This window comes from Phodopus roborovskii, unplaced genomic scaffold (genome assembly GCF_943737965.1).
Source record: "Phodopus roborovskii unplaced genomic scaffold, PHOROB, whole genome shotgun sequence".
In the NCBI taxonomy this organism is placed as follows: domain Eukaryota; kingdom Metazoa; phylum Chordata; class Mammalia; order Rodentia; family Cricetidae; genus Phodopus; species Phodopus roborovskii.
Window position 1 is genome coordinate 3371428 of NW_026126598.1, and position 19575 is coordinate 3391002.

Genomic DNA, 19575 nt, shown 5'->3' on the forward strand with positions numbered 1-19575 from the left:
AGTGGATGGAACTGTGCCCTGTCCGTCTCTCATGGGCTGTTGGCAAGTGCTGCCTCGGAGTTGTGTTAATTGAATTCCAGTCTAATTGACTGTTATCTCTATCCATTGATTAGGTTCGCCGTGGCTTTCACAGAGGCAATGAAGGACACAGCGCAGGTGCAGTGGGTATGTGTTCTTTTGATATCTTTTTAGTAGGGCTTGGGGACAGGGAGGAAGTCTATTGGACCATGGCTATATGGCACAGTTGTGGGCTGCCTTTCTCCAGTGTGGATACCCTTAAAAAGTTTAGTGATGTTTAGCACTTTTCTTAAATTAATTCTTTGAGAATTTCATATAATGTATGAACATCTTTAGAAAATTAAAAGTTGTTTATGATTTTTTTTTTCCTGCATGTCTACTACATGCTTGTCTGGTGTCTGAGACTCCTGGAGCTGGAATTACAGACAGTTATAAGCCATCATGGGGGTGCTGGGAATTGAATCCCGGACCTCTGCAAGAAAAACTGTCTGTGTTCTTAGCCATCTCTCCAGCCCCATGCAATGTTATTGAATATGTTCACCCCCCCCACCGCAACTCCTCCTCCCAGATCTACCTTCCTTCCCTACCCACACGACTTTTTGTCTTCTTTTGTTTTTTAAACCACCTGAGTCCAGTTGGCTGTACACATACTCTTTCATGTGGGACCTACCCTGAAGTGTGGTCATCTCCCAGATGCCACCAGTTGCCAGTAACTAACTCCTCAGCTGAGGGTGAGACTTTGTGCCTTCCTCCCCCTCCATTCTGAGATTACTTTTAATTTATTTTTATTATATGTGCATTGAGTTTTGCTGCATGTATATCTGTGTAAGGCTATCAGATCCCCTAGAACTGGAGTTAAAGACAGTTGTGAGCTGTCATATGGGTGCTGGGAATTGTAGTCTGTGCTCATAACCACTGAACCATCTCTCCAGTCCCCATGCTGAGTTTTTTTCTGGCTTTAGCTTGCATGTGTCTTACACACACTGTCTCAACTGCTGTGAGTTAATATATGCACCGGCCCTGTTGAGTAAGACAACATTGTTTTCTTGTAGTCACCTATTGCCTCTGGCTCTTACAGTCTTCCTACCTCCCCTTCTGCAATGATGCCTGAGCCTGGGAAAGAGGGAATGTGATGTAACTGTGCCATTTAGGGCTGAGTGCTCCAATCTCATTCTCCACACAGTGGCCAGTTGTGAGTCTATGTGTCAATCATGACCCACAGCAAAAAGATGCTTCTTTCATGATAATCAAGAGATGCACTAATATATGTGTATAACAGTGTCCGACTATATAGACCAGGCTGGCCTGGAACTCACAGAGATTCTCCTGCCTCTGCCTCCCAAATGCCGGGAATGAAAGCATGTACAACCACACCTGCCTCAGATATGTATATGCTACTGAATGTATGTGTATTTTATTTTTATATATATATATACACATATATATATATGTATGTGTGTATGTGTATGTATATGCTACCATATATATATATATATAAACACTATCATGTGTGTATGCTACCATAAAATATATATGTATAATATAATATATATAATATATTAATACACACACATATATGTATAATATATACATACATACATACATACATACATATATATATATATATAAATAAATTCTGGATCTGCCAGATCTGTGCTTGGACAGTCCTTTTCCAAGAATAGTAGGCATTTGAATAAACAAGCAAACATCAAGGGATTAGAGAGACAGCTCACTGGTTAAGAGCACTTACTCCAGTTCCAGAAAACCCAGGTTTGGTTCCCAGCACCCACATGGCAGCTGACAAACAACTTTAACTCCAGTTCCAGGGATCAAATGCTCTCTTATGACATCTGCAGGCCTCAAGCATGCATGTGGTACAATTACATAGAGGTAAAACACTCATGCACATAAAGTCAAATAAATAAACATAAACCAAATCTTTTTAAATTAAAAAGTGAGGACTGTAAGATGGCTCAGCAATTAAGAGCTTATATTGCTCTCACACAGGACCTTTGTTCAGGTCCCAGATCCAACAAACAAGTAGCTCACAGTCGCCTAAAAGTCCAGCTCTAGGAGATCTGATGCCCTCTTCTGGTCTCCATGGGCACCTGCACTCATGTGCACATACACATCTTCATAGTACATATAATTCAAAATAAATCTTAAAATAATAATAATAAACAATCAAGGCAAGAAAACACTGTGAGGTGGCTTATATGGCTTTGTCCCAGATATAGGAGGCACTGGCATAAACCTAATAAAAGATGAGACTAACTTGTTTTCATAGCTTAGAGGCTGGGGATAGTTATTAAATTTGAAAGTGAAGTTGTTTTTAATACACATTTTTGTACAGGATCGGTGGGTGGATTTTCCAATAAAGTTCAGCCCAATACCTTTATCTGATTTGATTTTTTTCAGATACAAACATGTATAAATAATATAAAGGTTTCTTACTCAGCTGTATTTATGGAATTCTTTCCGACTCTGGAGGAGAGACTTTGATTCATGCACCGTGAATGGTGATAATGTGTTTTGAGCAGTGCAGTCTTAATCTTCCCAGAGGAAAAGCCAGCTTTGGTTTTTAATTTTATGTTCTCTGTTTTGGAAGCAGGCTTGACTCAGGCTGTAACCATGTTAATCTTGCCTAATTATTACCAAAGTGTGATTCAATATCAGTAATCCTAGATTAAGAAGATTACAGGGCCTGCTTCTGGTGCTCTTGTGGTTTCTTTCCTCCTCCTCTTCTTCCTCTTCCTCCTCCTTTTCCTTTTCTTTTCTGAAGTAGAGTCTCACCATGTAGCCCTATCTAGCCTAGAACTTATTATGTAGAACAGGCTGACTTTGAACTCAAAGAGATGGACCTGCCTCTGACTCCTGATTGCTGGGATTAAAGGTTTTGAAGTCACTACCATAGCACCATGCCTAACTTCAAAAGAGAGAATATGGAGGCTGCAAAGATGGCTCAGTGGTTAAGAGCACCAGATACTTTTACAGAAGACCCAAGTTCAATTCCCATATTGCAAGTTACAACCATCTCCCTGCTGTCCCAGGAGATCTGATGCCCTCTTCTGGCCTCTTTGGGAAATGCATGCACATGGTTTCTCTCTCCCTCTTCCTCTCCTCCCCCTTTCCTGCTCCCTCTCTGCCCCTACACACTTTTAAAAAGGAGTTAATATGTATGGCCACAGCGATAATGTATTTAAGTGTGGTTTTAAGCAAAGAATCCGGTTCAAAACTTAAACCTGCATTTCTCCACCTTTATTTCTAGAAAGGTAATTAAGTTGGGTGTAGTGACATGTTAATCCCAGCCCAACCTTGCTACGGTTCTCAAGAGAAATACACTTTCTAATACAAGTGTAAAAAGTCAAGATGACCCTTTTAGTTCCCCTTTTTACCCAAAATTAATTAATCTGCACTCTATGATGGGAAGGAATGGCAGTACCTTGAGACTGGTGAATGTTGTGTGTTCACTCATCTCTCAGGGCTATTTCTCTGGGATCTAATGATAACCTAAAAGGTTAAGAACCAAGGCTGCTTTATGTGGTATTTTAAGAGGAAGCGAGTGAGAGTTAAGATTCCATTTTAATACCCGTGAGAACTTATTACTTAATTTGACTACTTATTTGACATGAGAAGCCAGCGTCCTTTTTGGTACATGCTCTGAAATAAAGCATGTCTCTATAAGAGACCCATTTTATAGAATAAAACTGAAAGGGGGCATGGAGGGGATGATAGGGTTGGGGATGGGGTTGACTGCAGAATCCACCAAGGAGGGGCTGGGGCTTAGCTTGGTGCTGTCACAGCACTTGATGAGGGGTGGAGGTATGGCTCAGTGGTCCAGCACTTGTCCCTGACTGCGAGCATTACAGGATAAGGGAAAATACAAAGGAGAATAAAGCACAGGCCAAGGCTTGCAAGAAGATCTCCCACTCTTTGGTTGATATAATAGAAGGCTGATTTTCTGACATTAAACTTTCTGCAGGTGGAAACTACATTAAAAATTCTTATAATAGATGCAGAATCTAAGGTTCAGTTTTCAGTTTGAAATTACAAAAATGACTCCTGATTGTGGCTTTTGTTTGTTTGTTTTTGTTTTTCCACACAAGGTTTCTCTTTGTAGCTGTGGAGCCTGTCCTGGAACTTGATTTGTAGACCAGGCTGTTCTCGAACTCACAAAGCTCCACCTGCCCCTGCCTCCTAAGTGCTGGGATTGGATTAAAGGTGTGTGCCACCACCACCCGGCTCTGAGTGTAGCTTTCTTAAAACAATGTATCTAATAATTCCAAATTGCTTAGAAGAAATCACCACCCTTTACAGAAAACATTTACACACTGTATCAATGCTGATCAGATAGGCACTTCTCAGGGAAGTTATTCACCCTTCTCCTATTCTTTTTCATATAAAATCCCTTTCTAAGCAGAAATTACTTTGTATAAAACACTGTAATTACAGAAAATAACACTGTAAAGCAAGGCAGGGTTTTACCATGAAAACATACACGGGTGAGACTCAGAAGGCATTTATAACTTGGCTTGGATGTTATTCAGTAGGTAGTATGCACACAACCCAGAGTTCCATCCCCAGTCCCACAACTCCAAGTTCGATCCCCTGTTCCACAGAACCTTGGTGATGCATCTCTGCAATACAAGTACTCAGAAGAGGAGAATCCGAGATCCAAAGTCACCCTCAGCTACCTAGCTTATTTGAGGTCAGCCTCAGCAACAGGAGGACCCATCTTAAACAAACAAAAAGCTTGGGATGAGAATATGGTCCTACATATGAAATCCAATGTAGAGAGGTCCTGAGCCAAAAGACGAGGGGCCTGAAATCCTGGCAAAAGCTGGGCTCAGAGCATGGCACAAGGTCTATGGAGACAAGTCAGGCACACAGGACATGGGCAGGAAAGTCAGTCCTGAGAAAGTTCTTGCCCTGAAGCACTCAGTCCCCCAAGACCACAGCCCACGCTGTGGGTTTACTTAGCATGCCTTTGAGCTTGGTAGTATTTTCAAATTTATGTGCTAGTGTGCCACAAGGTAACTTGTCTATCTCTGTTCCTCATTTTATGTATTTGTTTTGTTTTACGAAAGGTTTCTATTAGCTTCTTTAAATAGGAGATTTTCATTTTGTTTTGTTTTGAAGCAGGGTCTCACTGTAGCCCAGGCTGGCCTCCAACTCAAGGCAATCCTCTTGTTTTTAGCCTCCAGAATGATTAAAACTACAGCACAACACCACTATGCTTAGCTGAGAAGTGATTTTCAGGAAAAAATACTTCCACTTTGAAGGCTTGGGATTTCAAGGGATTCCCTCAGGGACACCAGGATCTGCCCTACAGTGTTTTGCATAGGACAGTCAAGGCTTTAGTGGGCCAATGGTTCAAAGGATTAGGTTAAAAAGGTGATGCTGATGCCAAATCCAAACTGAAGGCAACCTCCATGTTCTGGAATGGAAGCTGCTCTTCCTCTGACCCATGGCTGGCTCCCCATCTTCCCATTGAATGTCTGCCTGGCTGGGCTGTTCCCCAAACTGACAAATTAGGTTGAGGACCAGAATGCATATCCCTTACAATGTCAGGGTCTTGCCTTGTTAGCAGTGGCACCCGTGTGTGTGTGTGTGTGTGTGTGTGTGTGTGTGTGTGTGCCTGCCTTCATCAGAATATTTAGGTTACAAGATAAAAAGTTACAGTGTTGGCCCCCACAGTTCACCTCCAAAAGAACTTTATTTTGACCATTAACTGTTGGCATCTTTGAGTCCCCTCTGCCATGGGATAGAGGATTTCCTGTCCCTTTCCAGCTCTCACCTCTGTGTTCAAATGTGTCATTGACACAATTATTAGCCTTGTGTCTCCAGGACCTGGAGAACTGGACTCTTTGCTCTCTAGTGGCTTTGTGCCCTTTCACCTGGGAATACCACAAAGAATAAGCAGTTAGCATCTTGGCACAAAATGGGGGGGGGAGGAGAAGGAAGAATACGAAGGATGGGGCTGAAGGAGACAAGGAGGGGGAGAAGACAGGAGGGAAGGGGAAGAAAAGGAGGGAGGGAGCAGAAGAGGGGACCACTGCCTGGATTCCAGGAACACTGAGGGCACTACCAAGTCTTGAGGTCAACCTGTTCTTCTCATTGGCCACCACTTGTGTCCGTTGGGTCTCTCCTTTCCTCCCTCTCCTTTCCCCTACCTCCCTCTCCCTCTTCCCCTATCCTTCTTTCTCCCCATCCTCTCTCCTTTCCTCCCCCCTCCTCTTCCTCCTTGGTCCCGAGGGATGGGGAATACCCTTTTCCAGTTAGGGACAAAGTACTAAGAATGGTACTTCGGCACCCTCCCTGGCTTCAGCAGCAGCTGCGCTCCTTGGCCTCAGGACTCTCCTGATGCCAATCCCCCATGAAGCGGCATTAAGTGGGCTGTCTTTGTTCTTCTCAGAGATGCAAAAACCATTATGGGTAGAAGTAATTCTGTACCCCTAAGAAGCCAATGTGAGCGACTTAGAGATGTTCCCAAAAGGGTATTTAATTATCCTGATTTCTAAAAAGCACAGAATGGTTGGATCATCAAATTAACTTTGCCCCTGTTTTCTTTCCCTTCCAAAAGCCACATGCTACTGGAAAGATATTTGTCCAGAGTCAAGGTAAGATGATATAGATATGTAATTTATTAAAATGTGTGTATATATATATATATATACATATATATAAATATGCACACACACATACACACACACATATATAATATATATATAATACATATACAATTTACTGCATTTATTTTACTCATTTGTGTTCATGTACACACTGCTACACATACGTGAAAGTTTAAGAACAACTTTCAGGACTGGATTGGATTCTCCTCTTTTTCCTTTTTCCTTTTTTTTTTTTTTTTTTTTTTTTTTTCCTGATTTTTTTGAGACAGGGTTCCTCTGAGTAGCACTTGCTAGTTGGGAACTCACTCTGTAGACCAGGCTAGCCTGAAATTCAGAGATCCGCCTGCCTCTGTCTCTGACTGCGCCACCATCACCTGACTTGGTTCTCTCTGTTCACCATGTGGGTCCCAAGGATTGAAGTCAGGCTTGGCAGAAAGCACCTTCATCTACTGAGCCATCTCCCTGACCCTAGTACATTTTGAGAGAATGTTGGCTGATGAGATACTATAGTGTCTGAGATATATTAAGAATAATTAGCAGAGACATTAACTTTCTGTTGTTTTCTAGCATTAGAATAAAAGATGGATGAGGAAAATTATAAAGTAATAGCGAGAAATATACATGACCACATTTTTCACCAGTGGAGATAGACCCCATTGTAAGGAGTAAGGTTTTCCTCCCCGCTGCAGGCCTGGTCCCGCCGTTGCGCCAGCCCCAATTAACACACAGAGACTCTGTATTTGATATAATTCTGTTTCTAGTTTCTTATTGGCTAGCTCTGTCTTAAGTATTAACCCATTTCTGCTGATCTATGTATTTTTACGTGGTCTTTTCTTACTGGGGAGCCAGCCGGCATTCTGCTTTCTCCAGACCCTCCATCTTGACTCCTCCTTACTACTTCCTCTTTCTTCCTTGTCTCCTAGTCCCTCCTGTCTTCCTTTCCTATTGGCCAACAGTGCTTTATTCATTAACCAGTATGAGAAACATATACAGAATGACATCTCCCATCACCCCATTATCCTGGTTTGTTGTTTTTTCTTTTCTTTTCTTTTTTGTTATTGTTTTTGTTGTTTGTTTCTCAAGACAGGGTTTTTCTGTGTAGTCATGACTATCCTAAAACTGGCTCTGTAGATCAGGCTGGCCTCAAACTCACAAAGATCTACCTGCCTCTGCTTCCTGAGGGCTGGGATTAAAGGTGTGTGCCACCACCATACCTGGTACTTGGTTTGTTTTTAGAGACTCTCTAACCCATGCTGGCCTTGAACTCCTGATCATCCTACCTTAAACCTCAGCTGGAATTCCAGGAGCTTGTATAACATCTAAGTGAGACAAAGAGTTGCCTTGATCTGGCTATCATGGATTCCTTTGCACTAAGCCATCCTCCTCCCCTCCCAGTATCCCCTGACAGTGGCAGTTGGCTCCCTTAGCCAGCTACACTGACCCTTATACACCACTATCTTAGAGGGTGGAGGATGGTCAGATGTGTCCAAAGACTGATTTGGGACTGATTTTTTGAGTTTGGTGGATACAGGTGCAGTGGCCAAGGCAGGAAGCCCCAATGTGTCAGCTCCACAGGCCCCTCTTGACTTCCTCATGTCACCCAGGCTCCAGGGGGCCTCTGAGACCCCAGTACTTGGCAGGTGAACTCAAAAAGAAGGTCAAAACTGAATGAGTTCAAGGCCAGCCAGAGTTACACGAGACCCTGCCCTGTTTTTCAAACAAGCTCTTCATTGGAGTTTTCATTGAGAAAAAGATGTGCCCACAGGACTGTGCAAAGCATTTAGGAGATAGTGTGGGCAGGACTTGGTGTTCTCCTGGCTTTGCCTTGGTTTATTTCTTGCCCAAAGAAACTGGGCTCCTGCCCCCATTCTGCTAAACTAGTGGTTCTCAACCTTCCTCCCCTTTAATACAGTTCCTCATGTTGTGGTGACCCCCAACCATACAATTATCTTCATTGCTACTTCATAACTGTGATTTTGCTACTATTTTTTGGGGAGTGGGGTGGGGTGGGAGGGGTTGAGACAGGGTTTCTCTGTGTAGCTTTTGGAGCCTGTCCTGGAACTAGCTCTGTAGACCAGGCTGACCTGGAACTCACAGAGATCCACCGGCCTCCCATATGCTGGGACTAAAAGGGTGCGCTACTACCACCCAGCACTTTTTCGTAAAAATCACAAACATTTAATGTACAACCCCTGTGAAAGTGTTGTCCGACCCTCTTAAAGGGGTCTTGACCCACAGGTTGAGAACCACTGTGCTAGGGCAAGCATGTTTGACCTCTTTGTTTGACCACTGTTGACTGGAGGAAGCACTTGTTCCACATGTCTTGGGGCTGCAAGTCCCATGCAAAAGGCACTTAAGCAGCACTTTCTGGACAAGTGATGACCTCAGAGCAAGGTCAGAGGTGGGGTTGGATGATATAATTTATAAATTCAACCTTCCTCTCTCTGCCTTCCTGTCTTTAGGGTCCTCTTTTGTACACCAGGCTTCTACTGGAACTTGATGTAATCCTCCTGCTTCTAGTCTTCCAAGTGTTGGTAACAGGCATGAGGCATCACTATTGGCTGAAATGTTTGTTGTTTGTTTAACAAAAAGGTTAACTTAAATCTATCCAAGGAAATGACAGAGTGCACAACTGTATATGATACACTGAATGTTGATTTGGGGAATTGTAAGTGAAGGCGAACCTTTATCTAAACAGAGCTCAAGCTCTGTACCACCCAGAGTGGGATGCTGGTCCAGCTGGGTGGTGTGTCCCAGGCATCCACAGGTGCACCCAACCTCTGTGCCGAGGGGACCATGGAAAGCCATTATAGTGCTCAGAAAGTTGAATGGATTTGTAAGAACCCAAACTTCCCCTTTTTCTTTTCCGATTCCTTCTACCAGGAATTGCAACAATACCAAATGCCAATTTTGACTGGAACACCTTCCTCCAGCAATCAGGTAAGGCATGGCTCCCCTTCCTGGGACTTTGCCAGAATCATCCCTTGCCATCTGCCATTAGTCCCCTGTTTCAAAGCATCCTGCTGGACCCTGCTTTTCTCTTTCTATATTGCTTGGATCTGCAGTAACAGGGGATAGTGTGACATCCATTCTCATGCATTTGCCTAGATGTTTTCTTAGAAGACAATCCTAACAGTGGGTTTCTGTGTGAGACTGCACACTTAATCTGAGCTCCATGCATCTTGCAAGACTGTCACCTGCCAGGGTGGCATGAGGACACAGCCTGATGGTGGTGCTGGGGAGGGGCCTTTTGCAGCTTGTGGTGGAATTTGGAGAAACTTAACCACTTCGGCTCCCACTCATGGTGTGAAATGAGCTCATCGACAATGCTTGGACAGAAGTTTATTGTGCAAAGTCTTTTCAATATAGTCTATGCATAAACAAGGCCTGCAGTATATGATTTGTTTTGTTTTGTTTTTCAAGACAGGGTGTCTCTATGTAGCTTTAGAGCTTGTCCTAGAAATCGCTTTGTAGACAAGGCAGGCCTTGAACTCACAGAGATCTGCCTGCCTCTGCCTCTCAGTGCTGGGATTGTGCCACCACTGCCAGGCTATGACTTTTTTAAAGATCAAAACTCCCAACTATTCCCCCCACCCAGTTATTCTGGGTCATAAGTGCTAGAAGAGGTAAAGCTGTCTACCGACATGAAACTTGAAGACAAGAACGTCTCTGTTTTAACCCAATATGTTTTCCCAGAAATGACAACGCTGTTTAGTGGTATTTGAATGTGTGTTCTTTCAGATGTGTGCACTTGGGTATGTATGAAGGCCAGAGTGCAACCTCAGGTGTCATCCTTAGGAGTGATCCACATGTCATTTGAGACAGTTATCTCTCATTGGCCTGGAGCTCACCAAGTAGTGAAGGATGGCTGGTCATAGAGTCCCAGGAGTCCTTCTGCCTCCACCTCCTTAGCACTGGGATTAAAATCATATGCCCTTATGCCTGGCTTTTTTTTTTTTTTTTTTTTTTTTTAAACATGGGTTCTAGGGATGGAGTGCAGGTCCTCACACTTGCAAGTCAGCTCTTTACTGACTGAACCATCTCCTTAGCCCTGAATTTAGTAATGTTTACAAGGTTCAAACTCTGGGGCCCTGGAGGGGAAAGTTGAAGCTATAGGCTTTGCTATAAACTTCCAAGACTCAAGATTTGCAACCAGTTCCCCATCCACAGCTGATGTGAGGCCGCTCCAAGCCCATTCCCACTCCAAAAGCCTCACCCAAAATCTCCACCACACATTGCACGTCAGCTTCAGTTCCAATTGAAAAGAAAAAGCCCAAGCATTTTATTAGAAAAAATTTCCGTAGCACGTTCATCAATCCCCATGACAGCCAAGTGGCTGTTCTCGGCATTACAAATGAACCCCAGGGACCCCATTGCTTCTTCATGTCAGCATGTGGGTACAATTCTTCAGGACTGGGGGGGGGGCTTTAAATTGCCTGCCTTAAGGTTATTTCAGTTTCAATATATTTATAGGACACGATGGAGGTGTAACTGAGACCCATAATTCCTGGAAGCAGACTGGCTTTTTGTCAAACCCCTTAGTCTCAGGGCCGATGGCTGGACTTGCAGTTGAGTGAGCAACAGAACAACCAAGAGATTTAAAACACCCCACTGAAGGCATTTTCCCCAAAGGCTGACTTGGTTACTGCTCCATCTCGATGTGAACGGTTAGAAATTCTGTCTGTTGGGAATCCATGGGTGCAGGGACACCCTGGCTGTGGCTGGGGTAACTGATTGCAGGAGGAAGACAGTAAAGCAATCAGGTGTGAGGTCCCATTTGTACAATTGATTGTCTCTGCTGAGTTTTGGTCTTCGGGAGATGGCTAGCCTACTATCCCTGCTGTCTCACTGGGCTCCTGGAGTTTGTGTGACCTCAGATTGTGACCTGCCACTTCTTTGTGCCTCAGATGATGAGAATAGAAGATGTAGAAGATTTGGAGGGGCTCTTAGTGATCAAACGTCCTCTAAGTATTTATTTATTTATTTAGTTATTTATTTATTTATTTATTTATTTTTGGTGTTTTGAGACAGGATTTCTCTGTATTGCTTTGGGACCTATCCTGGAACTAGCTCTGTAGACCAGGCTGGCCTCAAACTCACAAAGATCTGACTGCCTCTGCCTCCGGAGTGCTGGGATGAAAAGAGTGTGCCACCAAATGCTCGGCTGCCCTCCAAGTTCTTATAGTCACTTGGGTATAGAGGTTGGGCAGGCAGAACCGGACCTCACATGACTATCTAAGTTGATGAGTTACCAAAGTCTATAGCTTGCTCCTTAAACATCTGATGCTATTTTTTTGTTTTTTGAGACAGGGTTTCTCTGTGTATCAGTCCTGACTGTCCTGGAACTCGATCTGTAGACCAGGGTGGCCTTGAACTCACAGAGATCCACCTGCCTCTACATCCCGAGTACTGGGATTAAACACATGCACCACCTGGCCATCTGATACTATTTTTTAAAAATATTTATTTTTATTTTATGTGCATGAATGCTTCCTTTTGACATATATCAGTGTACCATGTACACACAGTGCATGTAGTATTAGGGAAGAAGGCATCAGGTCACTGTAACTGCAGTTACAGATGGTTGTGAGCCACCATGTGTGTGCTGGGAATTGAATCTGGGTCTTCTGGAAGAACAGTCAGTGCTCCTAACGACTGAGGCATCTCTCCAGCCCCTAATACCACTGTGATAGTACGATCCCTTATCCAGTATGCTGCAGAGTTTCTGACACTGCTCAGGCATGTATCTCCTAGCCCTAGCTCACAAATCAATGTTGCATCAGTTCAAAACATTAAGCCAGTTCTACACAACCAAGACTCCACATTCAAACAGATCAACTAGTGGTTAGGTGGCTTAAGGGCAGTCCACAGAATTGCAGTGGTTTTGTCCTGTGTGTTCCTTATAGCTAGCTCTTCTGATGAGGATATAACTGTTTATACCAAGCTCCTCACATGGTCGGTGAGGTTCCCTATTCCTTTCCAGACACATGTCCAGTGAATTAAGACAGTGTTCTATAATTTTTGCTTATAGCTCCCAAGAACCCATGTAACTAAAGCAAGGGGAAACACTCATAAAACAAACACAAACAAACAAAAGCAGCAGCTGAGGAGAGAAAGAGCTTATTGCAGCTTTTACAGTTCCAGGGTGCAGCCCATCTTTGAGGGGGACATCCTGGCAAGAACGTGAAGCAACTGGACTCACCACATTGGCCATCAGGAGCTGAGTGGAGAATGCATGTATGCTTACACTCAGTTTACTTTCTTCTCTTTATATAGCCCAAGAGCCCAACCCAGGGAATGGTGCTGCCCATAGTGGGCTGGTTCTTTTCACCACAACACAATTTGCCACAGATATACCTACAGGCCAGACTCTACCATCCTCCACTGAAGCACGTCAAGTTGATAATTAAACTAACCACCATCCATTTTATTTATTTCATTTGCCTTGCCTTTTTTTTTTTAAATCTCATCTCTTATCCCTTCCAACATGACCCCTACAGCCCTCTCCATGTGTTTCTCACTCTCTGTCTTCCTCCTCCCTATCCCTAGTCCTCTTCCTTTTCTTCTAGACAAGGATACAGGTACCCCAATGTGGCCTTGAATATGATGTACAATAGAGGCTGGTCTCAAACTCCTGATTCTTCTCAAGTGTTGGGATGACAGATGTGTGCCCCCGTACCTGAATCTCTTCCCACCCTCCCCCCACACTCTCTACCCTTTTTGTTTTTCTACATGATGGAGACCTTAACATCCTCTCCATCTATTCTTTTTTCTTTTCTTTTCTTTTCTTTCTTTCTTTTTTTTTTTTGTTTTTGTTTTTTAAAACAGGGTTTCTCTGTATTGCTTTGGAGCCTGTCCTGGAACTCGCTCTGTAGACCAGGCTGGCCTTGAACTCACAGAGATCCACCTGCCTCTGCCTCCTCAGTGCTGGCATTAAAGGTGTGCGCCACCGATACCCGGCTTCCCATCTATTCTTAAGAAAACCCATTTGGTTTTCCTATGGGGTGAAGGTGCTGGATCTCTGCTCAAATCAGATACTTATTCCAAAATCTATACTCCAGTCAGCATGCTACCCTTGGCCTAAGTTTCCAAGCCTTTCCTTCTCAGGCATACAGTTGAGGGATAGGAGAGGTGCCAAGACAGGGTATCCTGGCTTGCATCCATGATTTTAGCACTCCAGAAGCAAGGGCAGGAGGTTCATCAAAAATTCAAACCTAGTCTGGGCTATATAGCTAGTTCCAGGCCAGCTAGGGCTAGCTCAGACTCTCCCGGAAGAAGCACAATAAAAGAAATGATGGAAGGAGTGTTGACACTGAGGTCAGGACGTCACAGCAACTGGCATTTAGCTTTCCCAGCCATTCTCATGTGTGATCAGACAGTGCTGTGTTTCGTCTGTCATTGGAAGTGGATGCTAGACCGCAAAAAAAAAAAAAAAAAAAAAAAAAAAAAAGGCATACTTTGTTTTTAAAGCTAAAAATGCCATTCTGCTGGCCACTGAGCTATGTTAAATACATGCACACCTGTCCACATGCCCGGGGTGGTTCACACCTGCTCTCAGCCTAACACAGTGTGTGAGGACATGGGCAGGCTGTAGACACAGTCTCTGACTGGAACAGTGAGCAAAAGTCACTCAAGCTTTAGGTGGCACCTGCTTTACCCAAGCCTTGGCCCATCTCTTTCCCCTTTAAAACTAAGAACAAACACAACACTTTCCCTTAAAGCCACCAAGGGCTGCAGGGTGCCTGCCAGGTCACTCACTAGACCACTGGCTCCCAACCTTCCTAAATGCTTTGGTGACCTTCCCCAACCTAAAATTAACGCCTTTGCTACTTTATAACTGAAGTTTTGCTGCTGTTATGAATTGTAATGTGAAGATTTTTGGAGACAGAGACTTGCCAAAGGGGTCGCAACCCACAATTTGAGAGCCTCTGCACTAGAGTCTAATTCCAAGTGTGCTGGACTCCAGCCCATGCTTCTGTGGTTGGATGTTTTTGAATGTTCACCTGTCTATGAGCTTTTCTCTCTATGGGCAGGTTCTTCTCTGAATTTGAGTTTTCTTTCTTCCTTCCCTCCCCTGCTTTTTTTTTTTTTTTTTCCAGAAGACCAGGCATGGAATGCCCTCGTCTGTCATTCTCTAATTTAGTTTCCTGAATTCTCATTACATTTAATCTCCAACCCAGCAAAAAGATTTGAGTGGCGCAATGGATATAGGATTAACTCCATCTCCCTTCAGGGTCTTCTGGGACAGAAGGCTCAAAATCAATTTAGAAAGTTGGGGGTAAGCACTTTACTGAGTAGAAAACATCAAGGTACCATGCCCAAAGTATGCACTTTTATTTTATTTATTTTCACTTAAATAATGTGTTTTCTGAGACAGGGTCTTAGATAGCCCAGAATGGCCTTACATTTGCTATATAGCTGAGGATGACCTTGAACTTCTAATCCCCCTGCCTCCACCTGAGTGCTAGCATTGTGGGCACGCATCATCGTACCTGGTTTATGCCCCGATGGTGGGTGGATGCAGAGCTTCCTCCAAGCTAGACAAGTCCTCTACTAATTGTTGTGTAGTTCCATCTATTAGGTTTCTGAGGCAGCTTAAAGAGACAGGAGAGAGGAGACAGGATTCTAGCCTTTCAATAGATTGAACTGTGTTTATTGGTGCTTATGGTGAGGGGGTAGACTCTTTCCCTAAAGGGAAAATGGGCAGAAAGAATGGCATGGCGCAGCTCACATTTCCTTCCTGAAGTTCCTGCCTCCCAGAGATGCTTGCTCAAGGCGAGACAGTCTCTCCCAACAGTTGACCAAGCAAGGTGCAGCAAGATTATCTGTGACCTTGTAGGAACCCTGTTTCAAGGGTGAGGAATTCTATCATCATCCCCGTCTGAAGTCTGTGTGTACTTTTACGTTTTTAAAAACGTATGTGTTTTTCTTTGTGTCAATATGGTACTACATGCATGCCTGGTGCCCACGGAGGCCAGAAGAGAGCATCAGATCCCCCTGGAACTGGAGATTCAGGTGGTTGTAAGCTGCTATATGGGTAGTGGGAACTGATCCCATGTCCTCCGAAGGAGCGGCCAGTTCCCTTAACCACTGGGGTCTCTCCAGCACCTACAGTATGTTATTTTGCATTGTGTGTAAGCACTGCTTGTGACACATGGGCATCATGGTTTCTCAGTTGCAATATGGTGCATATCTTCCTGTAATTTATAGGCAGCATCCTGTGGAAATCAGAGATGAGGTCCATGGACCACCCTCTTCCCAGGGCTGTCTTTCCAAGCCATCTGGGTCTCAGAAGGTACAAAGCTAGATTTTCTCAGCACCTCCCAGCTGTGTCAAGAGGTGTTCAAGCAGTTGTTCTGAGCAGGTGACACATGTGAGCAGGAAGGGACGAGTGTCCTCAGCTCCTGTGTCACACATGTACACAGAAGAGTATTCTTACCAGGTGCCAGGTCTCCCCAAGCAATTGTGTGAGCTCCCGGAACATCATACTGGTGCAGCGTTTACCTTACATATTTATATTTTCCTCCTAACACAATGAGACCACTTTCTTATCTTGGGGGACCTCATGGCTCACCCTCTGCCTGCTTTCCTCTCTTCTTCCACCCATGGACCTGAACACATCTCCCTGCATCGAGGCATGAGCAGGTTGGACTCACGTTTCACCATGGAGCTGGATGGCTTGTCCTGTTGCTGATCATAATTTCTGAGTTTATGAACTCCTGTGTGTGTACACAAGCTGAACATACATCTATGTAGCAGTGAGGTGTATGTAGGTTGTGTGTGTGTGAATACATAGGCCCTGTGTGTTGGACTGAGTTCTAATTTAGCTAAGGAGCCTCCTCCCTGTTTCTGCCCATGTACAGAATTATATTTCCTTTGAAATTGATAAGCACATCTTTGAAGGTACTTTTGATCTCCGTCTCCAAGCAGACCTTCAGTCTGAAGCTCAGGCACACATTAGCAGCTCTTCCCTGGGAATGAAGGCTTGGGCTGCCTTCTTATACTGACCCTTCCTCCCCTTAGATTTTATTAAGGAGAATACCTTATAATTTATTAAAGACAATCGCTTGACTCCTGACCTTGGATTCCAGTGCCTGAATTCTAATTCTCCGACCTTGAGTCCACATTCTGTCCGTAGCTTCTGGCTCAGACTTTATTCAAATATGCACTCACTAAGGTTTATCTGCTAAGATTAGTTAGGAAATTCTCAATACAGCTTAGTGATATTATCAAATTCAATTCAGAGACTGTAGTAACTTTTTAAATATACTAATTATGCATAAAATATATGTATATGATATTATACATTATGGCATTTTCATAGATAATGTTATTTATTTATTTATTTATTTTGGTTTTTCAGGGTCTCACTAAATATCCCTGGCTGTCCTAGAACTCACTTTGTAGACTAGGCTGTCCTTGAACTCACAGAGCTTCACCTGACACGCCCCCCACCCCACCGTCTGAGTGCTGGGATTAAAGGCATGAGCCACCACTCTCTGGCCATGTTTTTTTGCTGTTTGGGGTTTTTTAGATTTATTTTTAATTATGCATGTATAATCTGTTTTTGTTTTGTTTTGTTTGTTTGTTTTGTTTTTGAGACAGGGTTTCTTTGTGGCTTTGGAGGCTGTCCTGGGACTAGCTCTTGTAGACCAGGCTGGCCTCGAACTCACAGAGATCTTCCTGCCTCTGCCTCCTGAGTGCTGGGATTAAAGCTGTGCGCCAGCACAGCCCCGTTTATACGTGTATAATCTGTGTGTGGATGTGTGCACCTGGGTGCAATGCTTGAGGAGACCAGCAGGGGGCATTGAATCCTCTGGAATTAGAGTTGCAGACCCTTGCCTAGGAGTACTAAACTAAACTTGGGTCATTTGCAAGAGCAGTAAGCACTCTTAACCACCATGCCATCTTTCCTGCTTCAGCATGTATCTCTTGGTCATATTCTCCCTGGATTTTCCTTCTTTCTTTCTTTGGTTGTTTTCTCTTTCTTCCTTCCTTTCTTTCTTTTCTCTTTCTTTCTTTCTTCCTTTCTTTCTTTTGAGACAGGATTTTATTCTATAGCCCATGATGGCCCTGAACTCACTGTGTACCCAAGGCTGACCTCAAATTTGATGTTATCCTTCTGATTTAGGCTACGAATTACTAGGGTTGAACACATGTGCCACTTCACCTGGATTAGAGTGTATGTGAGTGTGTGTGTGTGTGGGGGGGGGTTGTATGGTGAGTGTGACGGTAATGCTGGTATCACACCAAGTTGTTCAGGAGTGCAAGGCAAGCACACTACCACTGGCCTGCACCACCCCCCCAGTGCTTTTAAAGCTTTTCCAAAATGGGGCTCAGAGTCTCCACTGTCTGTGTGATTCTGTCCAGTCATTCTCATTATTCTATTGTCTTTTCTGACCATGTCCCTTATGCACTCAGCTGCATGTATGACACATAAACTATTTTCATTCTCAAGACTTAGGTAAGATCAGAAAATGGTTTGAATGAAAAAAAAAAATGCCCATCCTCAGAGAGATAGCCTTAGACATGCATGATTTTTTGGCCAATTACATAGGCTATAAAAGCTGATATTTTATACTAGTTTGCTGAGTCTATTAACAATTGCTGTTAAATCAGTTATCTACCAGTTTCCATAAAACACCTCAATATCTCCTGCTAACACTATGGCCATTTCTCATGATTTTTGTAGGTGTGAACCACTATGGTTTTGTGGCTCAGCTGGGCAGCCACTGTCTGTTCCGAGCCCATTAATGCTGTTCCCTCCTTGCTCACATGTATCTGTTGCCCAGCCTCACCTCAAGTCTGGGACCTTTCTCTGACAAGATGAGTCTCATTATCAAGTCTTTTTTCCCCCCACAAAACTTGTGTGGCCAGATGACCAGTGAGTGATAAGGCCTCTCACAACCTTAAAGATCACATATAAACATGTTCTTGCATTTTGTTGGCCGGGAAGTTTCCCACTCCATCTAGAGGCCAGAGGTGAGGAAGCCGCTTCACTTGTCATGAGGAGAGTCACCAAAACTGGTGCCCACTGCTGGTCCTACATCACAATTTGGCACTCCTAGGCCTTCTCTGTATTATTGTTATTGTTATTATTCATGTTGGCGGGGGCTTTGCCTGTATGTCTATGTACTACACTCTTGCAATACCCATGAGGGCCAGAGGGGGGCATCCAAGCACCATGTCCCCTTGAACTGGAGTTACAAATGGTTGTGAGCTACCCTGTGGGTGCTAGGAATTGGACCCAGGTCCTCTGCAAGAGTAGCTAGTGTGCTCAACTGCTGAGTCATCTCTCCAGCCCCTTTTCCTCTCTGTCTTTTCCAAAGCTATGTGGATAGCTCTATTGGTAGAGTGCTTGTCTAACATGCAGGAAGGCCTGGGTTTGGTCCCAGCATAAACTAGGTATGGTGGTGTATGGCTATAGTCTTAGGCTTGAGAGAGAGTCAGGAGGATCAGAAGTTCAAGGATCCTCAGCTACATAACAAGTTTGAAGCCAACGTGGGCTATTATAGGCGACACTATCTCATTTGCTACACATGAGAAACAAAATAGAAACAAATGAGAGACAGGGGAAAAAAAAAAACACTCTACAAACATATATATCTACTTTTAGAACTGTTGCAGTTTTCTGAGGTATAGTTGACAAATCCAACTGGCACATACAGAAAAAACAACAGGACGGCAAGACGTATGTGTGTGTTTCCTATTTCCAGGGACATATGCTCATACCTACCATGCATCTGTGAATTCTTGAGTATGCTCATCCGTAAGCCATTTTTCTAGCTGGTATCAAGGAAATCATACTTCTTTCAAGTGAACCGTGACTGAGTCCTCCCTGGGACTGCTGACTCCAATCACTAGTGACTGGGTCAGCTCTCCCAGGCTCCATCCCTCCTCCTCTATGGCAGAGACCTTGCATTTC

General features: G+C 43.9%; 1 protein-coding gene across 1 annotated transcript in view; it reads left to right on the forward strand.

Moving 5' to 3' along the window:
• Nucleotides 1-19575, forward strand: part of Glt1d1 (glycosyltransferase 1 domain containing 1) — a 61522-nt gene that overhangs the window by 17595 nt on the left and 24352 nt on the right. The window contains exons 4-6 of the mRNA XM_051205063.1: nt 114-165; nt 6602-6638; nt 9534-9590. Coding sequence (XP_051061020.1) covers nt 114-165; nt 6602-6638; nt 9534-9590 — 146 coding nt within the window. The remainder of the gene's footprint in view (nt 1-113; nt 166-6601; nt 6639-9533; nt 9591-19575) is intronic.